The sequence below is a fragment of the Electrophorus electricus genome, chromosome 11 (genome assembly GCF_041902795.1).
Source record: "Electrophorus electricus isolate QZ-2024a chromosome 11, ASM4190279v1, whole genome shotgun sequence".
NCBI lineage: Eukaryota > Metazoa > Chordata > Actinopteri > Gymnotiformes > Gymnotidae > Electrophorus > Electrophorus electricus.
The window spans coordinates 27,261,851-27,279,454 of record NC_137507.1 but is presented as its reverse complement, the minus strand read 5'-3'; the positions used below and the strand labels follow the sequence as shown (position 1 = coordinate 27,279,454).

The window sequence follows — 17,604 nt, the reverse complement described above, 5'->3', positions numbered from 1 at the left end:
TCAGTATTTAAGGCTGGGTATTGAAACTGCTCAACCTAGAGTAAATTCAAACCTTTTGGCTGTGCATGTGTGTGTTTGTGTTTATTTACATGAAAGGAACACTGGGATGAGCAAATTTTTTTATTACAATAAAATATAACATTTGTTTGGGAAAGAGAATGTATGCTGATAAATAGAAGTTTTCAAAAAATTGCATTTGATAGTTTAATCTGTTTCAAATTCCAGGGATTAGTGGGCAGGGCAAGAATATGAAAAGAAGTATGGCTCTGGGCTAGAGTTTCCGAGCTAAGACGACGTTCAGCAAAGTGATTCACTGCATCATAGCCACCATACACGCAATTGTGAAGGTGCATAGCCCATCACTGTAATACTGACTTGCCTCTGCTTTTTCCTCGCATAGTGAATAAGAACAGAACTACCCTAAGCATCTCTTCTGGAACACTGTTGGAGCAATGTTAGACTAGAAATAAAAAATACATTCTATATTGTTTTTAATACAGTGGACATGTTGGTCATATGTTTCACTGTATATACAGTTAGATTGTAAGCGTAAATTCATCTTTATAAAGCCTTCATACTTTGTCTACTAGGCAGTAAAAGGTCTTTACACTAAGCATACATGATTAAAATAATTAATTTTTATAATTAAAACCAAAAGAGGTATTTCTGTCTCACTGCTAATAATACATATGTGTGCATATTAACATGTATTAACCTGACTATACAGCTTTGCACAGAATGGCAGACTCACAGTCTAATATGGCTCAGATAATGAAATTACTTTGGGGCAAGAATATCTGAGTAAGATTCACACTTATATTCATAAAGAATTTCAGTAAAAACTGACATGCCAAAAAGAAATATCTTTTTTTAAATTATTATCACCTGTAGTACAGGTATTCTTAATCAAATATTGCATTGTACAAATACTTCTGATTAAAAATATATACTACTATGCAGAACAAAATGTTGGTGTGTAACAGTGTGGGATGGTGATAGTGAGCAGACGCAGGGGCTGCTATCACTGCTTTCACAGGCTCTCATGCACGACGATGTCGGCCACGCCATGCACCTGGGTGAGCTCTTTACAGTCCAGAGAGGCCACCAGCTTCCTGGTCCCGGCGAGAGACGGGATGAAGTGCTCCGTCACGGTCACTGTGCTGTGCTTGCCCACGTCACTGAGATAAACAGACAAAGCCAGGTTAACTAAGCAGAGGTAAAACATCTGTTCTGCCCGAGCAATCACACACTGTTACACCAGAGAGGCAGCAGAAAGCAGGTGCATCGTGGCCTCTTTTTATCAGAGTGTCATTAAAAAACAGGTGCTGCCAAAGTGTGGCACAGTAAAATAGAATGAAAAGTAGAGCAGAGAGAAAAAATACAAAAAAATAAATACATTAAAGATGAATAAAATGAATAAAACACTAAAAGAGCCTCAGTTGACCAAAGGGGACAAATAGTACAAAACAAATAATTGGATGCTATATATGTCTATACTGCTTAAACTACTGTGACAACATATGCTTCAAAAGTAGAATAAAACAGTATGGGAGATGACATCATAAAAATAGATAAATTGATTGATATCCAGCAATGGAAAAGGGCCAGTCAATATTGACCCTCACTGAAGAAGAAGCAAAATGGTGGCCTTAGTCTGTAAGGATGGAGAAGTGGCAGGTGTTCTGTTTTCTCACCCTACGGTAATGGGATGGAGGTTCCTCAGGCCCAGACCCTCCACGCGAAGCACCACATTGTGGAGGGCGCAAGGCAGCGGGTTGGTGAACGTGAGCTTGGCGGACGCTTCCTTGCCCACGTAAGCTTCTCCAAGAGGCTACAGAGAAGTTCGACAGGGTTAAATCATGGACTGGTAGCTTCCCCGTCCCTTACAGCACAAGAAGTTAACTACCGGCTATCATGCTGTCGAGCCTTCTCTCACCTGGATGCTGATATCTGGGGTGCGGAGTCGGAAGATGGTCTGAGAGGCCAGCACCTGCTTCGTCTCGCTGACCCGACCGGACAAAGTGAGCATCAGTGCCGCCTGGTCCACCAGCTGGTTCTGGTAGTCCTGGTAGGGCAGGACCCAGTCTATGACTTTCTCTGAAAACCAGTCGACAAAGAGGCTGTGAGTCAACGCTGGATTGGAAATGGTTCTAAATGATCCTGATAACACAAAAAAAATATTTTAACATTTACATTTAACAATAACAACATTACAATATATTATGTATTGTGTTATAAATGTAGTCCCATATTTTGTTCTTTTTTTGATGCCTCACTTTAGAGGGAATATTAAATTCCATCTTGTAAATGTAGTGCATAGGCCTGTCATTTTTAGCACACACAAGGCTATTTGTATTATTAAACTGGTCAAAATTAAAGCATAAAAATAAACAAAAATCCCACCTGGAAAGAAATGATCTGTGAGAACAGCTGTGTATGTGGCAACACTATAACATTTATGGCATGTAGCTGACCTTTTTATCAAAAGCAGCTTATAGTCATGACTGAATACAACTTGAGCAATTGAGGGTCAAGGACCTTGCACAGGGGCCCAACAGTGGAAACTTGGCATTGGTGGAGCTTGAGGTGGTAACATTCCGTTTATTAATCAAGCGCCTTAACCACTGAGTTACCACTGCCCAACAGTCTAACTGATACAGCCTGCTCCTCAGTTGCCATGGAAAGCATTCCCCTGCCACTCACCTTCATTAGGCATCAACTCCACAGGAAACCTTTCACTCTTCACAGTGTCCTTCAGCACACCTGTATAGTAGATTACAGCCACCTTGCTGTGGAGGATTGCACTGCGTGGCTCTGCACTCTGGTTCTTCACACAAATCTCAAGGCGGGCATCACTGCCCATGCGTGGTCCCTCCCCCTCCAGCTTAACCTCCAAGTTTACATCCTCCGCAGTTGGAGATCCATACACATATGGCTTGGTGCCATAGCGACAGGCAGTCTCCACGGCAATGCGCTCCTCTTCTGAACCTGGTTGGGAAGAGGATACATTAGGTGATGTGGTTAACCACGCTTTTTTTTTTTTTGCAGTGGTTAAAGGTGCAGCTTGTAGCCTCACTGCACCTAAACCTTGAGTTCTGGTCGAACAAAAGATGATGGTAATATATGCTTGTCGCTGCCTTACAAGTAACCATGATGCTGTGACGTATTCAGTTTAATGCAAAAGTACATATCAACACAAGTTTTCCCAAATGACCACCATTTCTATCCTTATGTAGTTGTGCCATGAACAAGTCACATGGAGAGCTCATGTGAATTCACCTGTGTAGCTATTGCAACATACCTGGTTTCCATTCTGGCTATTTATATATTTGTAAGGTTGTTGTCTGCTGGGTGATAACAGCTTTCTTACATCGTTTTGCTGCTCTCTTGTCTCTTGGACAAATACTGTTTAAATATTTATATTTTATTTTTTTACATACTGTATAATTCCAGGGCCAAGATTAAAAGGTCAGCCTCTCACAGTATGCCTGTGTCTGGCCATACTGCACGGTTGCATTTATTCATGTCAAGGACAGTCAGAAGTGTTTAAATGTATCGGCAGATAATAGGTCAACACCGGTGATTCACAATTCTAAGGCTGGTTTATACTGTGAAAGTTTGATACAAGAAGTTGCATGTAACTTAATTTACAGTTACATGAAGCAATTCAAAAACAAAGTCTCATTGAACACTCGACTGTTCCAGTAGTTGGTGGGATTAGTATTCTATAATCTATTCATATATTGCATTGTTCTTGCTGGCGTATATGAAAATCTTTGTGGAATTATTTACAATTGCATGTCATTTCCATCGCCTTGTATAATTCTTTCAGTTGTCAACTTTGTGTTGGCAGTGTCTAAGCTATCAGTGCAGGATACTAATATGATACATATTTTAGATCGCCACACGGATTGTGATTAATAATAGCAGGCTATTAGACAGAACAAGGGTGGTTCATGAAACTGTTCCAACAGCTGTCATATTAATTTTAGATGCCAAGCCAGTTATTTTAGCTGACTGACAGCTTAACTGGTTTTATTTTCTTGTTCACAATGTGTCGACTGAAATCAATCAGTTGAAATCCTAGCTTTTGACATCGTCTCGCTGTACTTCATCTGTGTTTTCACTGGCTGTCTGACAAAACTTGTTTCACCAAGTTGTGACATTGCAATTGTTGCAGCTGAGTTTCAAACAAATTTCAAATTAATTCCTGGTGATGTTACATTATTCAGTGCCAGTGTTTTTTTGCAAGTTTTAAGCAACTATAGGTGCTTACAAATCTCACCATGTAAGGCCATTCTAATTTTCCCATGCACTGCATTTCTCATTAAACTCTAGAATGATATGAAACTCAAAATCAGGTTGCATGACTAAGGAAACATGCAGGTGCAAGAGCTAGCTGACACACTGCTGGTGTTAAGAGTGCATAGGTGTGTGGTGGTGTCTGTGGCAGTAATACATATATTCTAACCTTCAGGGTGTTTGTACAGGTCTGTGATGTCAACGCGCTCGTTGGAGCCGACAGCCTTGGTGCTGATGCAGTGGCCCACGGCATTCTTCTCCAGGTGGATCTGGGAGAAGGTGCCATCCAGGTTCCTCTGCCAGTAGACCTTATCACTGTTCACCTAAGGCAGCAGGACAGAAGCTTCAGGGGCTAATTACGCCTTTTTGCATTATGAAGAGCTGATCGGTTTTAAAGCAGCGCAGTTCATGACAGTTCATGTTTCTAAACATAAAACTACATTAAAGTGACCTTCAATTCATGGGTACAAGCTAAGTGCTTTTTTTTATTTTCATCCATTTTTCTTCGTGCGGTTTGCCATTGCCCATTCCCACATGTTATCTAGGGCTTCCCTACTGCAAGAGCGCAAGGCATGCTCATAACAACCACCAGGCCGCCTCTTATACAACACTCTGAGCGAGCTGAAGGGGCATAGAGGAGCGCTCTTAAGTCCCACCCTTCTGTATGCATGCCCTGACCATCACTGGTGATTGGCTTGCGTTGCCCTGAATGGAGAGTGAGACCAAGAGTGATCCTTCACAGGTCCACAACCCACCTCAGCAAAGACAAAAGGTGTGTCGTGCATCAAGTACACCTGCCCCATGCGGACACCCGTGATGGAAGCGGGGCCACAGCGGAACGTTCCCTGGCTGGTTTCCTGGGGTGTGGAGTCAACTGCCTGCCAGCCGCCCATGGCAGGCGGCAAATCAGGACGAGCCATCCAGCAATCGTTCCACACATGGAAGTTCCTACGGAGACAAAGACAGCAGGACCAAGAAAGAAGATCAAGGTCAGAGTTCATCTTTTGCTGGTATGTACCTATACCCCAATGTGCAAGCCTTTTTTAAAATTGAAATGGTAGCACTGCTACAGATGGCAGAAAAGGTATTACCATTAACATTTAAGATAACAATTAAGAATATAAAAAAAATACTCACTCAATCTTGCACTTTACTCTTTCCTTTGTTATACTCATTAGAGACTATCACGAACTTGGTTCATATTTCTGTTGACTTGTTGCACATTTCTGCATGTTTCTGATCAGCTGAAGTACAGTGAGGGTGATTTAGCTAGTGTCTTACAGAACCAGTGGCAGATGGAGGACAAACACTCACCACACTGAGTCAGAGTTGAGGTCATTAATTGGCTCCAGATTCTCATCGAAATACACATCAATGGTCAAGGAGACATCAGTGTCATGAGCAGACTGGAAATTTGTCACACTGCGTGTAGGAATACCAAGACACCTCATTACTGTGAGAGAGAGAAAAAATTAGAATGAGTGAAAGAAATCGAAAAGGGAGCGAAAGCGACTTTTTTTACAATTGTGAAGAGTTAATGAAATAACTAAGATGCCATCTGATCAGAATGGCATGAGAACCAGAGTCAGAAACAAACACACACACACGCACAAGCACACGCACGCACGCACGCGCACACCAACCAAGCACATGATCCAGTGGCACGGTAGAGAGGAATGGCTGGAATGCAGTTGGGGTATTTTGGAGCACAGGGCTGTGTTAGGGACATGCTCTCATTGGTCAGGGTCAACTATGAAACTGGAGATGAGCATGATGAGGCGTGGAACCCTGGAACCCTCTCCTCACACACACACACACACACACACACACACACACACACACACACACACACACACACACACACACACACACACACTCACACATACTAACATGCATACCTGTTGTGGTGACACCAGAGAACACCCAGCACTGGCCATATTTGACGGGCACGCCCCCTTCTCTGTGATATTTCTTCAGGATGTCCACACTACCACTCCAGGCTGTGGGGGGCGTGCCGCCTGCATAATTCCCCGACCAGTTACCCTCCAGTACCCCGTGGTCATCAGGAGAGTTGATCTACAACATGGAAGGACAGAGAATGAACTTTAATTTTCCTTTAGCAGATGCAATGGATTTTAAAATAACATCAGAGCTTGTTTTTGTTGTAAACATTAGGGCTGCACAATATGTCATGCTTTTAATTATTTTTGTAATACTGACCTTTGCAATACAGATATATTAGAAGACTACAATATGCATTAGAGTGTCATAATGTTTTATTATACACACTCTGACCCTTTACACTTTGTGTGTTCTGGTGAATTGTAATCACATGATCCAACACAAATAATTTTGGTCAATATAATATTTAACCATGCTACAATGCTACATCAACCTTCAGCTAATGCGGGTTAACACCTTAGCTACACCTTTTCAAAATATTATCATGACAGCTTTTACTGTCTTTTAACTTTTTTAATTAACTATTAGGATTACTGTTGATGTCCATGTAGAACTTCGCTTTTTCCTTGCTTCCTCACCATAGCGGAGATGACCCGCACCATGTTCACTGGGTCTCCTCGACCAGATGGAGGAACCTCACTCTTCTCCAGCACATACAGGCAGGCTTCCAGAATGCCTTCATGAAACTGAGAGAGATAGAGAAAGGGGAGGAGAGAGAGAGAGAGAGAATGTTAGAGAATAAAATTGGTTAATGGGGTGCTGCATTTTGTACAGATCATCCTGAAACTGTTACACATTGAAGTAGATACTGTTCATCCCCTGAAGCGTGCACTCTAAGCTATTTAATCAAAGCTTACTCAATTCATTTTCTCAGTTCACTTGTACTGTCCGCATTTGTCCGTATATCCGTATTTGTGCTTTTGCACTTCCTCTCATAGATAAATAAAACTCATAAAAAGCTGTGCCATTCAGGACAATGTAAACAAATATGATTACAGCTTTGCAATTTTTTCACATCTGCCAATGTGAAAGATTGCCAGACTGATTACAACAGCTCTGAACTGCTTCAGAGGCCCCAACTGGAGCCGTGCTGACAGCTGACAGCAGCTTCAACTCTTAAAATGATCCAGGCTAAAATGTTTCATAGTTTATGATGATTATGTAGGCTACATGGCTTACAGCAGCTCTGGCTGAGAGCTCAGGCCTGCCGCCATGCCTGTATCTGCCCTCTTACTGCCCCCATGCCTGTATCTGCCCTCTTACTGCCCCCATGCCTGTATCTGCCCTCTTACTGCCCCCATCCCTGTATCTGCCCTCTTACTGCCCCCATGCCTGTATCTGCCCTCTTACTGCCCCATGCCTGTATCTGCCCTCTTACTGCCCCATCCCTGTATCTGCCCTCTTACTGCCCCCATGCCTGTATCTGCCCTCTTACTGCCCCCATGCCTGTATCTGCCCTCTTACTGCCCCCATCCCTGTATCTGCCCTCTTACTGCCCCCATGCCTGTATCTGCCCTCTTACTGCCCCCATCCCTGTATCTGCCCTCTTACTGCCCCCATGCCTGTATCTGCCCTCTTACTGCCCCCATCCCTGTATCTGCCCTCTTACTGCCCCCATGCCTGTATCTGCCCCCTTACTGCACCTGTCCGAAGTTCCATGTGCGAGCTCCAATCTGCTTCTCTGTGCCATAGTAGATCCTCCCTGTGTCGTTCAGGACGTATTCCTCCTTCTCCTCGTCCTTCTCCATATACACTGTGTCCTCTGGGAAAGAGAGAAAGAGAGGTTATAATTAAACACCTCTGCACAAAGTCGTACAGAACGCTGTGTGTGTGTGTGTGTGTGTGTGTGTGTGTGTGTGTGTGTGTGTGTGTGTATTCTGCGTGCAGTCTGCACTCGAACAGAACGCTGGGCACATGGACACGATTACCTGAGAAATGTGGACAGAACAGTCCACACACAGAGAGAGAGACTGAGAGGTGTGTGTGAGTGTGTGTATTCAGTTATAATAAAGATAAGGGATGCACTAAGTAAGCTCAGTGATGAAGCCTAATGAACAGCACAGATTGTTTGTGTATTTTTGGGGGTTGGGGGTGATGGGAGGCTAGACACATAGATATCATATTCACTGCCCAAGGAACTGGGCAGGCAACCATGTCGTGAAATGACCCCAAGACCTCATAATCCTGCCTGAAAGAGCTGTGAGAGAAAAAAGGTAACGCAGTTCAGACCTCCACAGACAGGAAGAGGTTCCCACATGGGTGGAAAGTGGAAATCCAGCAAAGAATAGGCTTGGGAGCAGAGGCCAAGTGACTGGGTGGGTGCTGGTCATGTCACTGAGGATCAAGGAGGAGAACATGAGCAGTGAAAGTGTTAAAGAGGAGAAATGGAGAGAAAACAGAAAACAGGCAGATTGCAGCGAGATTACAGTGTATGGAAAAAAGTCTTGTTCAGGGCTGGGATTTGGCAGCTGTTTTCCGCCTTATTCCGCATCTCCGGCATCTGGCTGTGGAAAGTGAGAGAGAGCGATAAAGAAAGAGAGAGAAAGACTGAGAAATACAGACCAGGAATGTGAGAGAGAGAGCAGGGAAGAGAGAGCAAAAATGGAGAACATGAATGAAAAAGAGAGAGAAATAGTGAGAGCAAGAAAGAGAGAAAGACTAAGAGTGAGAAAGAGAGAGCTTGAAAGACAGGAAGAAAGAGCAAAAAAAGAGAATGCATGACGACCTGCAACAGACCCGCTCATTCCCAGATCCTGGTGGGAGTCCTCCCTGTGTCAAGGGAACACCCAAGGAAACAGAGTTCAGTGGAGAGCTCAAATACTAACGTGCACAGTCTATGAGACGAACCCCAGGGTGAAACCAGCAGCACGGGGGCTGTGACAGACAAATCAGCACCCCAGCCAGACCATTACCGCTGGGAAACTATACACAATGCAAGTTCAAAGCTTTCCAGACACGCCTGACATTCCCAGCAACCTGTGAATATTGCATACGCAATCGATGATGACTCAAAACAAATGATGGAATCAAGTGGAAATCTGTCATCGGATGGGGCAACTGTTCAAAACAAAGGTACGTTTTAAAGCAACACTACTTAAACAGGTAGCACTGAGATGTCGGGTGGTTTGTTTCTTTTTCACAGTCTTTTGTTACCTTCACACCAAGGGTTGAAGAGTATGTAGATGTCTTTTTCAGGGTCGTGCGTCGTGACTGACTCCCTCTTCGGACAGTGGGTGGTGACAGAGAGCTTGTACTTGCCAACAATGGCGTTGGCAGGAGAATTGACGGAGAGTTTGACCCGGTTGCTGTTCTGTTCCACGATCTTGGCCTCCCAACACAGGTCCTGCAGCTCTTCCACCAGAGGCACGATGACATGTGTGCCCTTTGACACCAAGGGCAGCAACCCTGAGAGAAAGACGTCATACCATTCATTTTAAAAGTTTCTCAGAAGAATTGCAAAATTTCCTGTTCTGAGCATTTGAATAGGAGGGGCAAGTTCCTGAGCTCAGTGACACACTCATCAATCAGTGACACAATCATCGTGCCCGTTTTCGTACGAGAGTGCTAAGATCCAGACGACCGTTTGGCCCACAAGAATTCCTGTATGTTTACAGTGTGAAACACAAATGGCCCCAGTCATGTTCTTACACTACCCCAAATGATATATCACAGAGTAAATATACCCATTGCTGCAGTCGCCAAGAACTGCTGAAAGGCTGTTTGTGCTTCTGATTCACTTGTATCTGTGTATCAGTGATCGAGGGGCTTCTATGAGACTGCAACCAAACTGATCGAGCTGTTATGACATTTACGGAAAGAAGCGAAACCCTGTGACTTCTTAGCCTAAGAGTCAGAGGTCTTGTAACAGGTTGATTTCCTGTGACTCGTACGCGATGTGACAGAGGAGCATTGTCATGATGCCAGGGCACCCGACTGACACTGCACAAACACCACCCTTCCTCTGATTTGCTTCACACCCAAACAGACAGAAACTCCTTAACCAACACTGTGAACTGCAAGTTATGGAAGACAACAGCACATTCATTCAAGTTATTGAACTGAAAATTAAGTGCTTTTGGCTTTGTAGTGGACATCATTGCACAACAGGTCTCAGACATGTTTTCGGTATAATTTGGTGGCCTGCTGGCAAAAGAGTGGCCCACAGCTGAATCACCCTCACTCCATCATATGCAGAATAACTCAGTTTTGGTTGATCCTGTAATATGCACACTGTAATTGCTAAGCATGAAATGGAAAAATGGGAGAGAATAGAGAGTGTGAAAGAAGAATACAATAGTCTGGCTTAAACCACTCAAAGTTTAAAAGAATGGATTCATGTTTGCAGAGCTGAGAAATAGTTTAGCAGTAATCCTCCCTTTCTCTCTCTCTCTCTCTCTCTCTCTCTCTCTCTGCCAATTTTTCTTAGACTATACCCCTAAGGAGCGGGTTAGGTCAGCCTTTCATTCTTTTCATTAAGGAAGAAGGCATGCGTAAAATGTATGAAAACACACTCTTATCAAGGAGCTGAATACATACTGCACCACTGTCTCTTTTTGCATACATTTGCAGGCAGGAGCATCTATATTCTTACGAAATGCTTAAGAGCCTAAAGATGTGTACAGGAAGTTCTTGCTACACAAAAAACAGTGCACAATGGGCAAAAATTAGCCATAAGATAGAGTCACACCTTTTCATGTGACCTTCCTCTACACTTATATTGGCTCACACCAATGGAAACATCCCCAACATGTCGGTCAGCATGCGTGGTGAGGTTTAAGCCAGCACACTTCCACACACTCACCTGTCTTCAGATCCAGATACAGTTTGTCTGTGTTGATGTTGAAAGGTCGCGAAAGGTTGAGCTCCATTTGGAAGGTCTGTCCTCGCCGGATGATGAGCTCATCACTTTGGTAACGGTCGGTGTGGTGCTCCCTACGGTTTTGTCCTGACTTCAGACTGAGCAGGTCCACAGAACGCACAATCAGAGACAGCTCTGAGTGAGAGAGAGTTGTGCGTGTTTGTGTGTGTGAAAGTATTTGTGTGTGTTTGATGAAAGGAGACAAGAGAACGAGAAGGATATAAAAAGAATTAGAACTGTCTGGTTTAACTGCATGAGCTCTGGATAAGCTGTAAGAATAGCTGGAAATTTTGCCCAATCCTGTGTAACCCATAATAAGGAGCTACACAGGCATTACATTGCCTACCCCTTACCCCTTGAACCTGCCTCCCTCATGTTTTAACCGAGTGGTACATTATAAGGCTTACCCTCCAGTTCTCTATCTTCTGGGTGAGTCTGGGAGCGTTCTAGGATTGGTGTCAGTTTCTCCCCATTCTTGGTGACATCCGCATCTTTTTCATTTGTGATGTCATAAGAAGTGCTCTGTCGTCGACAGCAACAAGGGCACGCCTTCTGAAACCAGCGGCGACAGAACCCCTCCTCTTTTACTTCCTTACTTGCTGGCTCCTTCTCGAGGACCGCCTGTCCGTTGCTGGCGGTGGCTCCATGGAAACGCCCAACAGCTGAGCTGTCTCTGACTGACGTTCTTGACTCGGGCATTCTGAAAATGGGGGGGGGGGGGGATTAAAAACCTTATCAGTGGAAAAACAAACACGCTCCAACAAAACATTTTACTGAAACGTTTGTCAAGGAAGATGCAGTATCAGAGGGAGGACTGTGTCTATCACTGATATGATCACTTGGCTATAAGGGTTTAGTGAAACATCAAAAAAGAAAGTTTGAAGCAGTGTATCAAAGCTTTAAACCAAATCACTGATCACTGATACTCTCAGAGAACTTTCACACAGTCTCTTTAAGAATTTCTTTTACTGTTTTTAGGTCTGCTACACTGTTTCATAGGACCACATTTTTTGCGCAATCTCTGTAGAATCAGTGCATTTTTTAAACAAAACACGCACTGAAACTTAATCTGAGAAGTGAAAATGGTATCACACCTGAAAATGTGTATATCAGTTCATCCCTACTCGGCTACATGGCTCTCACAGACCTATGGTCAAATCACAGAGTTCAAATGATAGCCAAGACCAAGCCCAGTGCCCTTGCCTACTGCTGCATGCTGAATGTGTGATTACCAACATTTTCTCCATTCCTTTAGGGCTATAAACTTGATTTCAGTCGTCAGGCCCTATACACAGGGATCTATGCAAAACTGTAAAAGGAGGCTTGGACATATGCATGTGTCTTTGCCTAAGCGAAACAACACGAAGTAAACATAGGCTTGGTCTCTGAACGAGTGGCGCACTGATCCACATCCTTCATTTCACACAAGCACTGCATTTCATGGGGAATCAGAGCAAACACTGATACCGCGTTCATTAAGTCACAGCGATGTCGTAAGACCTCACAGTCAGAATGCATGTCTGTGCATTAATGGGGCCCATGTGCATGACTCCCTTCTCCTTCCACACGGTACGGGCAGTGTTCTCCCCACAGCGCTCTCTCTCTCTCTCTCTCTCGCTCTCTCTCTCTCTCTCTCTCTCTCTCTCTCTTTCTCTCTCTCTCTTTCTCTCTGTCTCCCTCACTCTCTCTCCCCCTCATAGTCACTGCATTCCATAAAGTGGTCTGCCTCTCAAAGATCACAGAGCAACTCAGAGCCTTTTTTGCTTACAACCATAAAGATGAACTGCAAAACATAATACACACACACACACACACACACACACACACACACACACACACACACACACACACACACACACACACACAGAAACTATGTATGTACTGACATTCAAATCTCACAAATATCTGACATTCATATCTCAAGAAGTGCTACTATATCTTATGTCATTATTTTTCACACAACACATCTATGCTTTCACACTATTCCCCTTTTCACTAATGTGTAACTACGCATATTTGTGGTATCAGTATATGTATATCTATGTGTATGCGTGTGTGTGTGTGTTTGTGTGTGTGTGTGTGTGTGTGTGTGTGTGTGTGTGTGTGTGTGTGTGTTTTCGTGATAAGATGGAATGTGATATGATGGAATGCATGTGATGAAATGCAGACCTAGACACTCCTGACTCTCTAAACTGCCCCTCTTGTGACCATGACAGCAGTTACCTAGATACAACAGGCAAGAAAAGGAACATGCACAGAAGCCTGAGGAGACAAACACAGTGACTGAGAAACCACATGAACTGCTCTGATTTAAGAGAGAGAGAAAGTGACCATGAGAAACAGAGAGAGAGAGCAATTAGCATTCCGATGCCCACTCTATGTTACAGAATGCTTGGCTCAAGACCTGGACATATTTAACAAATACTATTTGCTGCAGTTGGATCACAGGATTCCATTGGGACTGCTCACTCTTTGAATAAAGCATGGGAGATGCAATGTCCCTTTAGTCTATAGTCATGCCCCTTTAACTTCACCACGCACGATGGTGAGAAAACATTCCTAACATCGGAATCCAAGACTTCACCTTCACCCTTACTTATGAAATACTCGTTCACAGTAATAATCAGATCAGTCAGCAGTCATTCATCATCCTTCGTTCCCCATCAGTGTCCGAGCAGCTGTACGTTTCAAGTGTCTACATTCACACCACATCTCAGCCCAAATGCCCAGTGCTGGAATGCTATCTGAGGCCGAATCTTCGGAACCCCTGAATCTTCGCTCTGAGACGCTACGTTAATTCCCGCCATTTTCACTACCATGTCCATAGAGAGAGCAGAACATGCCACTCTGCAGAGAGACATTTTAATTGATCTTTGACTTTAGAACCAAGCCCCTTGCCACAATCCCAATCAGAACATCTGTATCTGGTCCTCTGCTGGTCTTCAGCCACAGGTTTAAAGTAACCTAGCTGCTGGTGAGAAGCCAAGGACGAAGGAAGGCAGCAGCTGCTAGGGTGGCAAAGCTAGCCCCAGGGCGCACACTACTACCAGGCCTCGTTTAGACTCCCTTGTCTACAGTCCAATTCCGATAGAGTTGCAGGCTACAGTTCAGTTTGTCGACCTGCAGCAATGCATCCCAGCACAGCAGAATAACCTACAGAACAGAATAGGATACAAAACGGAATAAAGGACAGAGAAGAATAAATGACAACACGCAGCCAGTAGTGGGCACATATGCTATTCGTCTGTTGCCACACCCTCTACCTGGCTGTGGTACTCTTCCATTAAAACCTTAACGCAAGGCAGATTATGCATTGATGTATGTTTGTGCAATCATGTTTGTGTTTGCACAGGTGCCTGTCTGTTCAGGTATAGGCATGCAGTTATTTTATATCATACCTTATTAATCCATATTCATAATAATAGGGGTACTAACTGTGTCCACTTTCCAATACCATAGTTCTGTGAGAGTTTACACTTGGCAACTGCATCTCACACATCTAAACTGTCAGGGAAACAATGACCGATTAAAGTTATGAGTCTGGGGGTTGCTGATACTTTATAAAGGCCTGAACTGACACAATGACTTATGGCCAGCACACCACACCCTTCCCACGCCCACATTCCACACTCTGACACAGTGGGGACTATGTATTTACACAACACATGACCTAAACCAGGGCTTGTGTAATTCAACCACAGTTACCTCTTGTTTGCAAATTTATGGAAATTTACACAAGCCAATTGATGAAATATTACAAACTGCAGATCAGTGCTAGTAGACAGGTTAGCATTAGGGTTAGCTTCTCATACAACTTTGTGATAATCCAATAATCGACTTGATGCTGGTCATTCAGCCAGTCTACATCTTCATCTAACTTAACAGATCCTATTTTAGCTGTTAGGTTTCATGACGGGACAGATAATCTGTATTTCCAAAATACGTTTGGCCTTTACAAGAGTTTAGCACTCAGAAAATAATGTCATTCCCACGAAATGGCCACGCATTTCGTCAAAAGACCCGAACTGTCCAACTCTCGTGTTCCGTTCATTCTAACACAGCACTGGTCATGTTCATCATTTTTAACCCTGGGAGTTCGAACAGGCACCTGACTGTGAGATGGTGTCTGATCGGTCTGATAAACAGCAGTGAAAGGGTCTGATAGCAAGAGTACTGCTGCTGGTTTATTCTTACCTAGTTCTCCCTTTTACCACAGGCTGAAATGAACGGAATATGGCATTGCATGCTCTAAACCTCGGCCTTCTCCACTGACTTCAGATTATCCTTCAGTATACCCTCTCTGTTTCAGGAGGTTCGTTCTACACTCTTTCACTCGTTCACTTTCTATTTTCCTTTTCTCTGCCTCCTCTTTCACCTCCTACTATTGGTTCCTCAAACCCTGTTGTTCAGTCCCTTCTCCCCTCCTGCGGGTGTTACCGCCGGCTGGCTGGCTGCTCCTGTTGCTGGAATGCGAGAGGGCACTCACTGGGCAGCCGAGATAAGCTAGGCTCCAGACCTGAGACCAGCCTGTAAAAATATCCCCCCACACAACCTTCCTCAGCTCACCGGAACCCCCCGCCAACACGCACACACACACACCCTTTATACACCGATGCATGACATATGGTGTGAATTACATTTACATTTATGGCATTTAGCTGATGCTTTTATCCAAAGTGACTTACAATTATGACTGAGTACAACTTGAGCAATTGAGGGTTAAGAACCTTGCTCAGGGGCCCAACAGTGGCAACTTGGCAGTGGTGGGGCTTGAACCAGCAACCATCTGATTACAAGTTATATCTGTCTGACAGTATAACAATTGTCTTACATAGGTTTATCAGTGGAACAAATCACTAAATCTTACATGTACAAGTCACAATCTCAACTCTGAACAAATTATATGGGTGTGAGTGTGTGTGTGTGTGTGTGTGTGTGTGTAGAGAGAGAGAGAGAGAGAGAGAGAGAGAGAGAGAGAGAGAGAGAGAGAGAGAGAGAGAGAGAGAAAGAGAGACGTTTATCTAAAGTTAAGAGCCACAATCTCAACTCTGAACAAATTATATGGATGTGGGTGTGTGGGTGTGTGTGGGTGTGTGTGTGAGAAGAGAGAGAGAGAGAGAGAGAGAGAGAGAGAGAGAGAGAGAGAGAGAGAGAGAGAGAGAGAGAGAGAGAGAGAGAGAGAGAGAGAGAGATCTTCATCCTGGCCAACATAAGTTCTCTATGGCCCTGAGCATTCAGGCTGCACTAGAGCATGACTTCTATTAAGATATCTTTCTTGTAGAGAAGTGTATCATCTATCTTTTTGTGACAGCATTAATTTTTAAGTCACAAGAAAGAGTTAAATGTTCATAGCGCACATCTTAACTATTCGCTACACTGGAACGCTATTTTACACGAAAGGCAAAATGTTGCTACTGACGAATGAAAAATCATTGACTTTCAGTGCGAACTCAAGAACATTTTAACTAAAGGTCCAGGTTTGTAAAATCAAAGTTTTGTATAAATCTAGTCTAATCAATGAATCAAGCCTGTTCGAAATAGTCGGGCGTTTGGCAACATTTGAGATTGGAATAGCGGTCTCGGTGACGATATTTCAGGAAACCACAAGTGAAAGTGGTATATTTGCAGAATCTAAACAAAACCCCACAGTTAAGACCAACCCGAAAGGAAGAAGAAGTGAAGAAAGAAGAAAAAGAAGAAATACATTAAATTTAAAAAATATTAGGTTACCTGGCTAAAGTTTTTCTTCTCTGATGTCTGCTCGCGTTTCAGTTAGGTTAGTTAATTGAAGAATTCAAAACAAGGACGAACAGACTACCGTTTGCTGAGTCGAGCTATATCTTACACTCTTAAGTATAATCGCTTCGCTGTATTGCACTTCAAAAACCCTTCTGAGAAACAAGAAGTGACGGCTAAATATCTCAGCCCCATGACCGCCCTCTACTTATACTCTCCATCAGTGTGTAATATCAAATGAACCCTGCGGGGATGGGGGCGTTCCTGAACTGTGCGGAGCACTGTGAAGGCGTGGCTCTGGCGCTCTTGGGTCAAGAGTGCACTTCCGAAGGGACATGTCTTCAGGCCCTGCAGCTCAGGATCACATGACGGGCCAACATGCAGTAAAATAAATTGTCTTCAGAAGTAATAGATAGGTAGCTAAACACCCCAACCCCGACATCCATGCGACAGTAGTTTCTTTGTTTCGTGTCCAGCATTCTGACTGCCCCTGAATCGTAGTCGACATACATAAAGGCCTGAAATAAATTATCAAGCGTCTTTCTTGACTTCGTTTAGACTTTGTCAGAGTGGTCAGAAGCTTGTGAGCAACTGTCTCACTTTTTAAGGTCAAGTGAGCATATTTAAACAGTCCTTACTCGTTTCCACAGCAAAATGCATCTTTTTGATAGTGCTGTAGCAACACTGGTACAACACAACAGTTACATTGTTATTACAGCCATATTTGCAACAGTACCCAGGTCAGG

At 43.7% G+C, this 17,604-nt stretch overlaps 1 protein-coding gene across 2 annotated transcripts; it reads right to left on the bottom strand.

The window, feature by feature from the left end:
• Positions 1 to 107: 107 nt before the first annotated feature.
• tgm1l1 (transglutaminase 1 like 1) lies at positions 108 to 17,080 on the bottom strand. Of its 2 annotated transcripts, XM_081723467.1 has the most exons (15): positions 16,853 to 17,080; positions 13,719 to 14,275; positions 11,530 to 11,822; positions 11,066 to 11,257; positions 9,418 to 9,669; positions 7,908 to 8,026; positions 6,843 to 6,950; positions 6,201 to 6,378; positions 5,617 to 5,755; positions 5,058 to 5,250; positions 4,472 to 4,625; positions 2,704 to 2,988; positions 1,937 to 2,097; positions 1,695 to 1,831; positions 108 to 1,178 (listed from the first exon to the last, which is right to left on the bottom strand). In XM_081723467.1, the coding sequence occupies exons 3-15, from the start codon at positions 11,819 to 11,821 to the stop codon at positions 1,031 to 1,033; spliced, it is 2,358 nt and encodes a 785-aa protein (XP_081579593.1). In that variant the 5' UTR covers position 11,822; positions 13,719 to 14,275; positions 16,853 to 17,080; the 3' UTR covers positions 108 to 1,030. The 2 variants fall into 2 exon arrangements, with proteins under 2 accessions (XP_081579593.1, XP_026887762.2); XM_027031961.3 differs by lacking the exon at positions 13,719 to 14,275.
• Between the last annotated feature and the right edge of the window lie 524 nt (positions 17,081 to 17,604).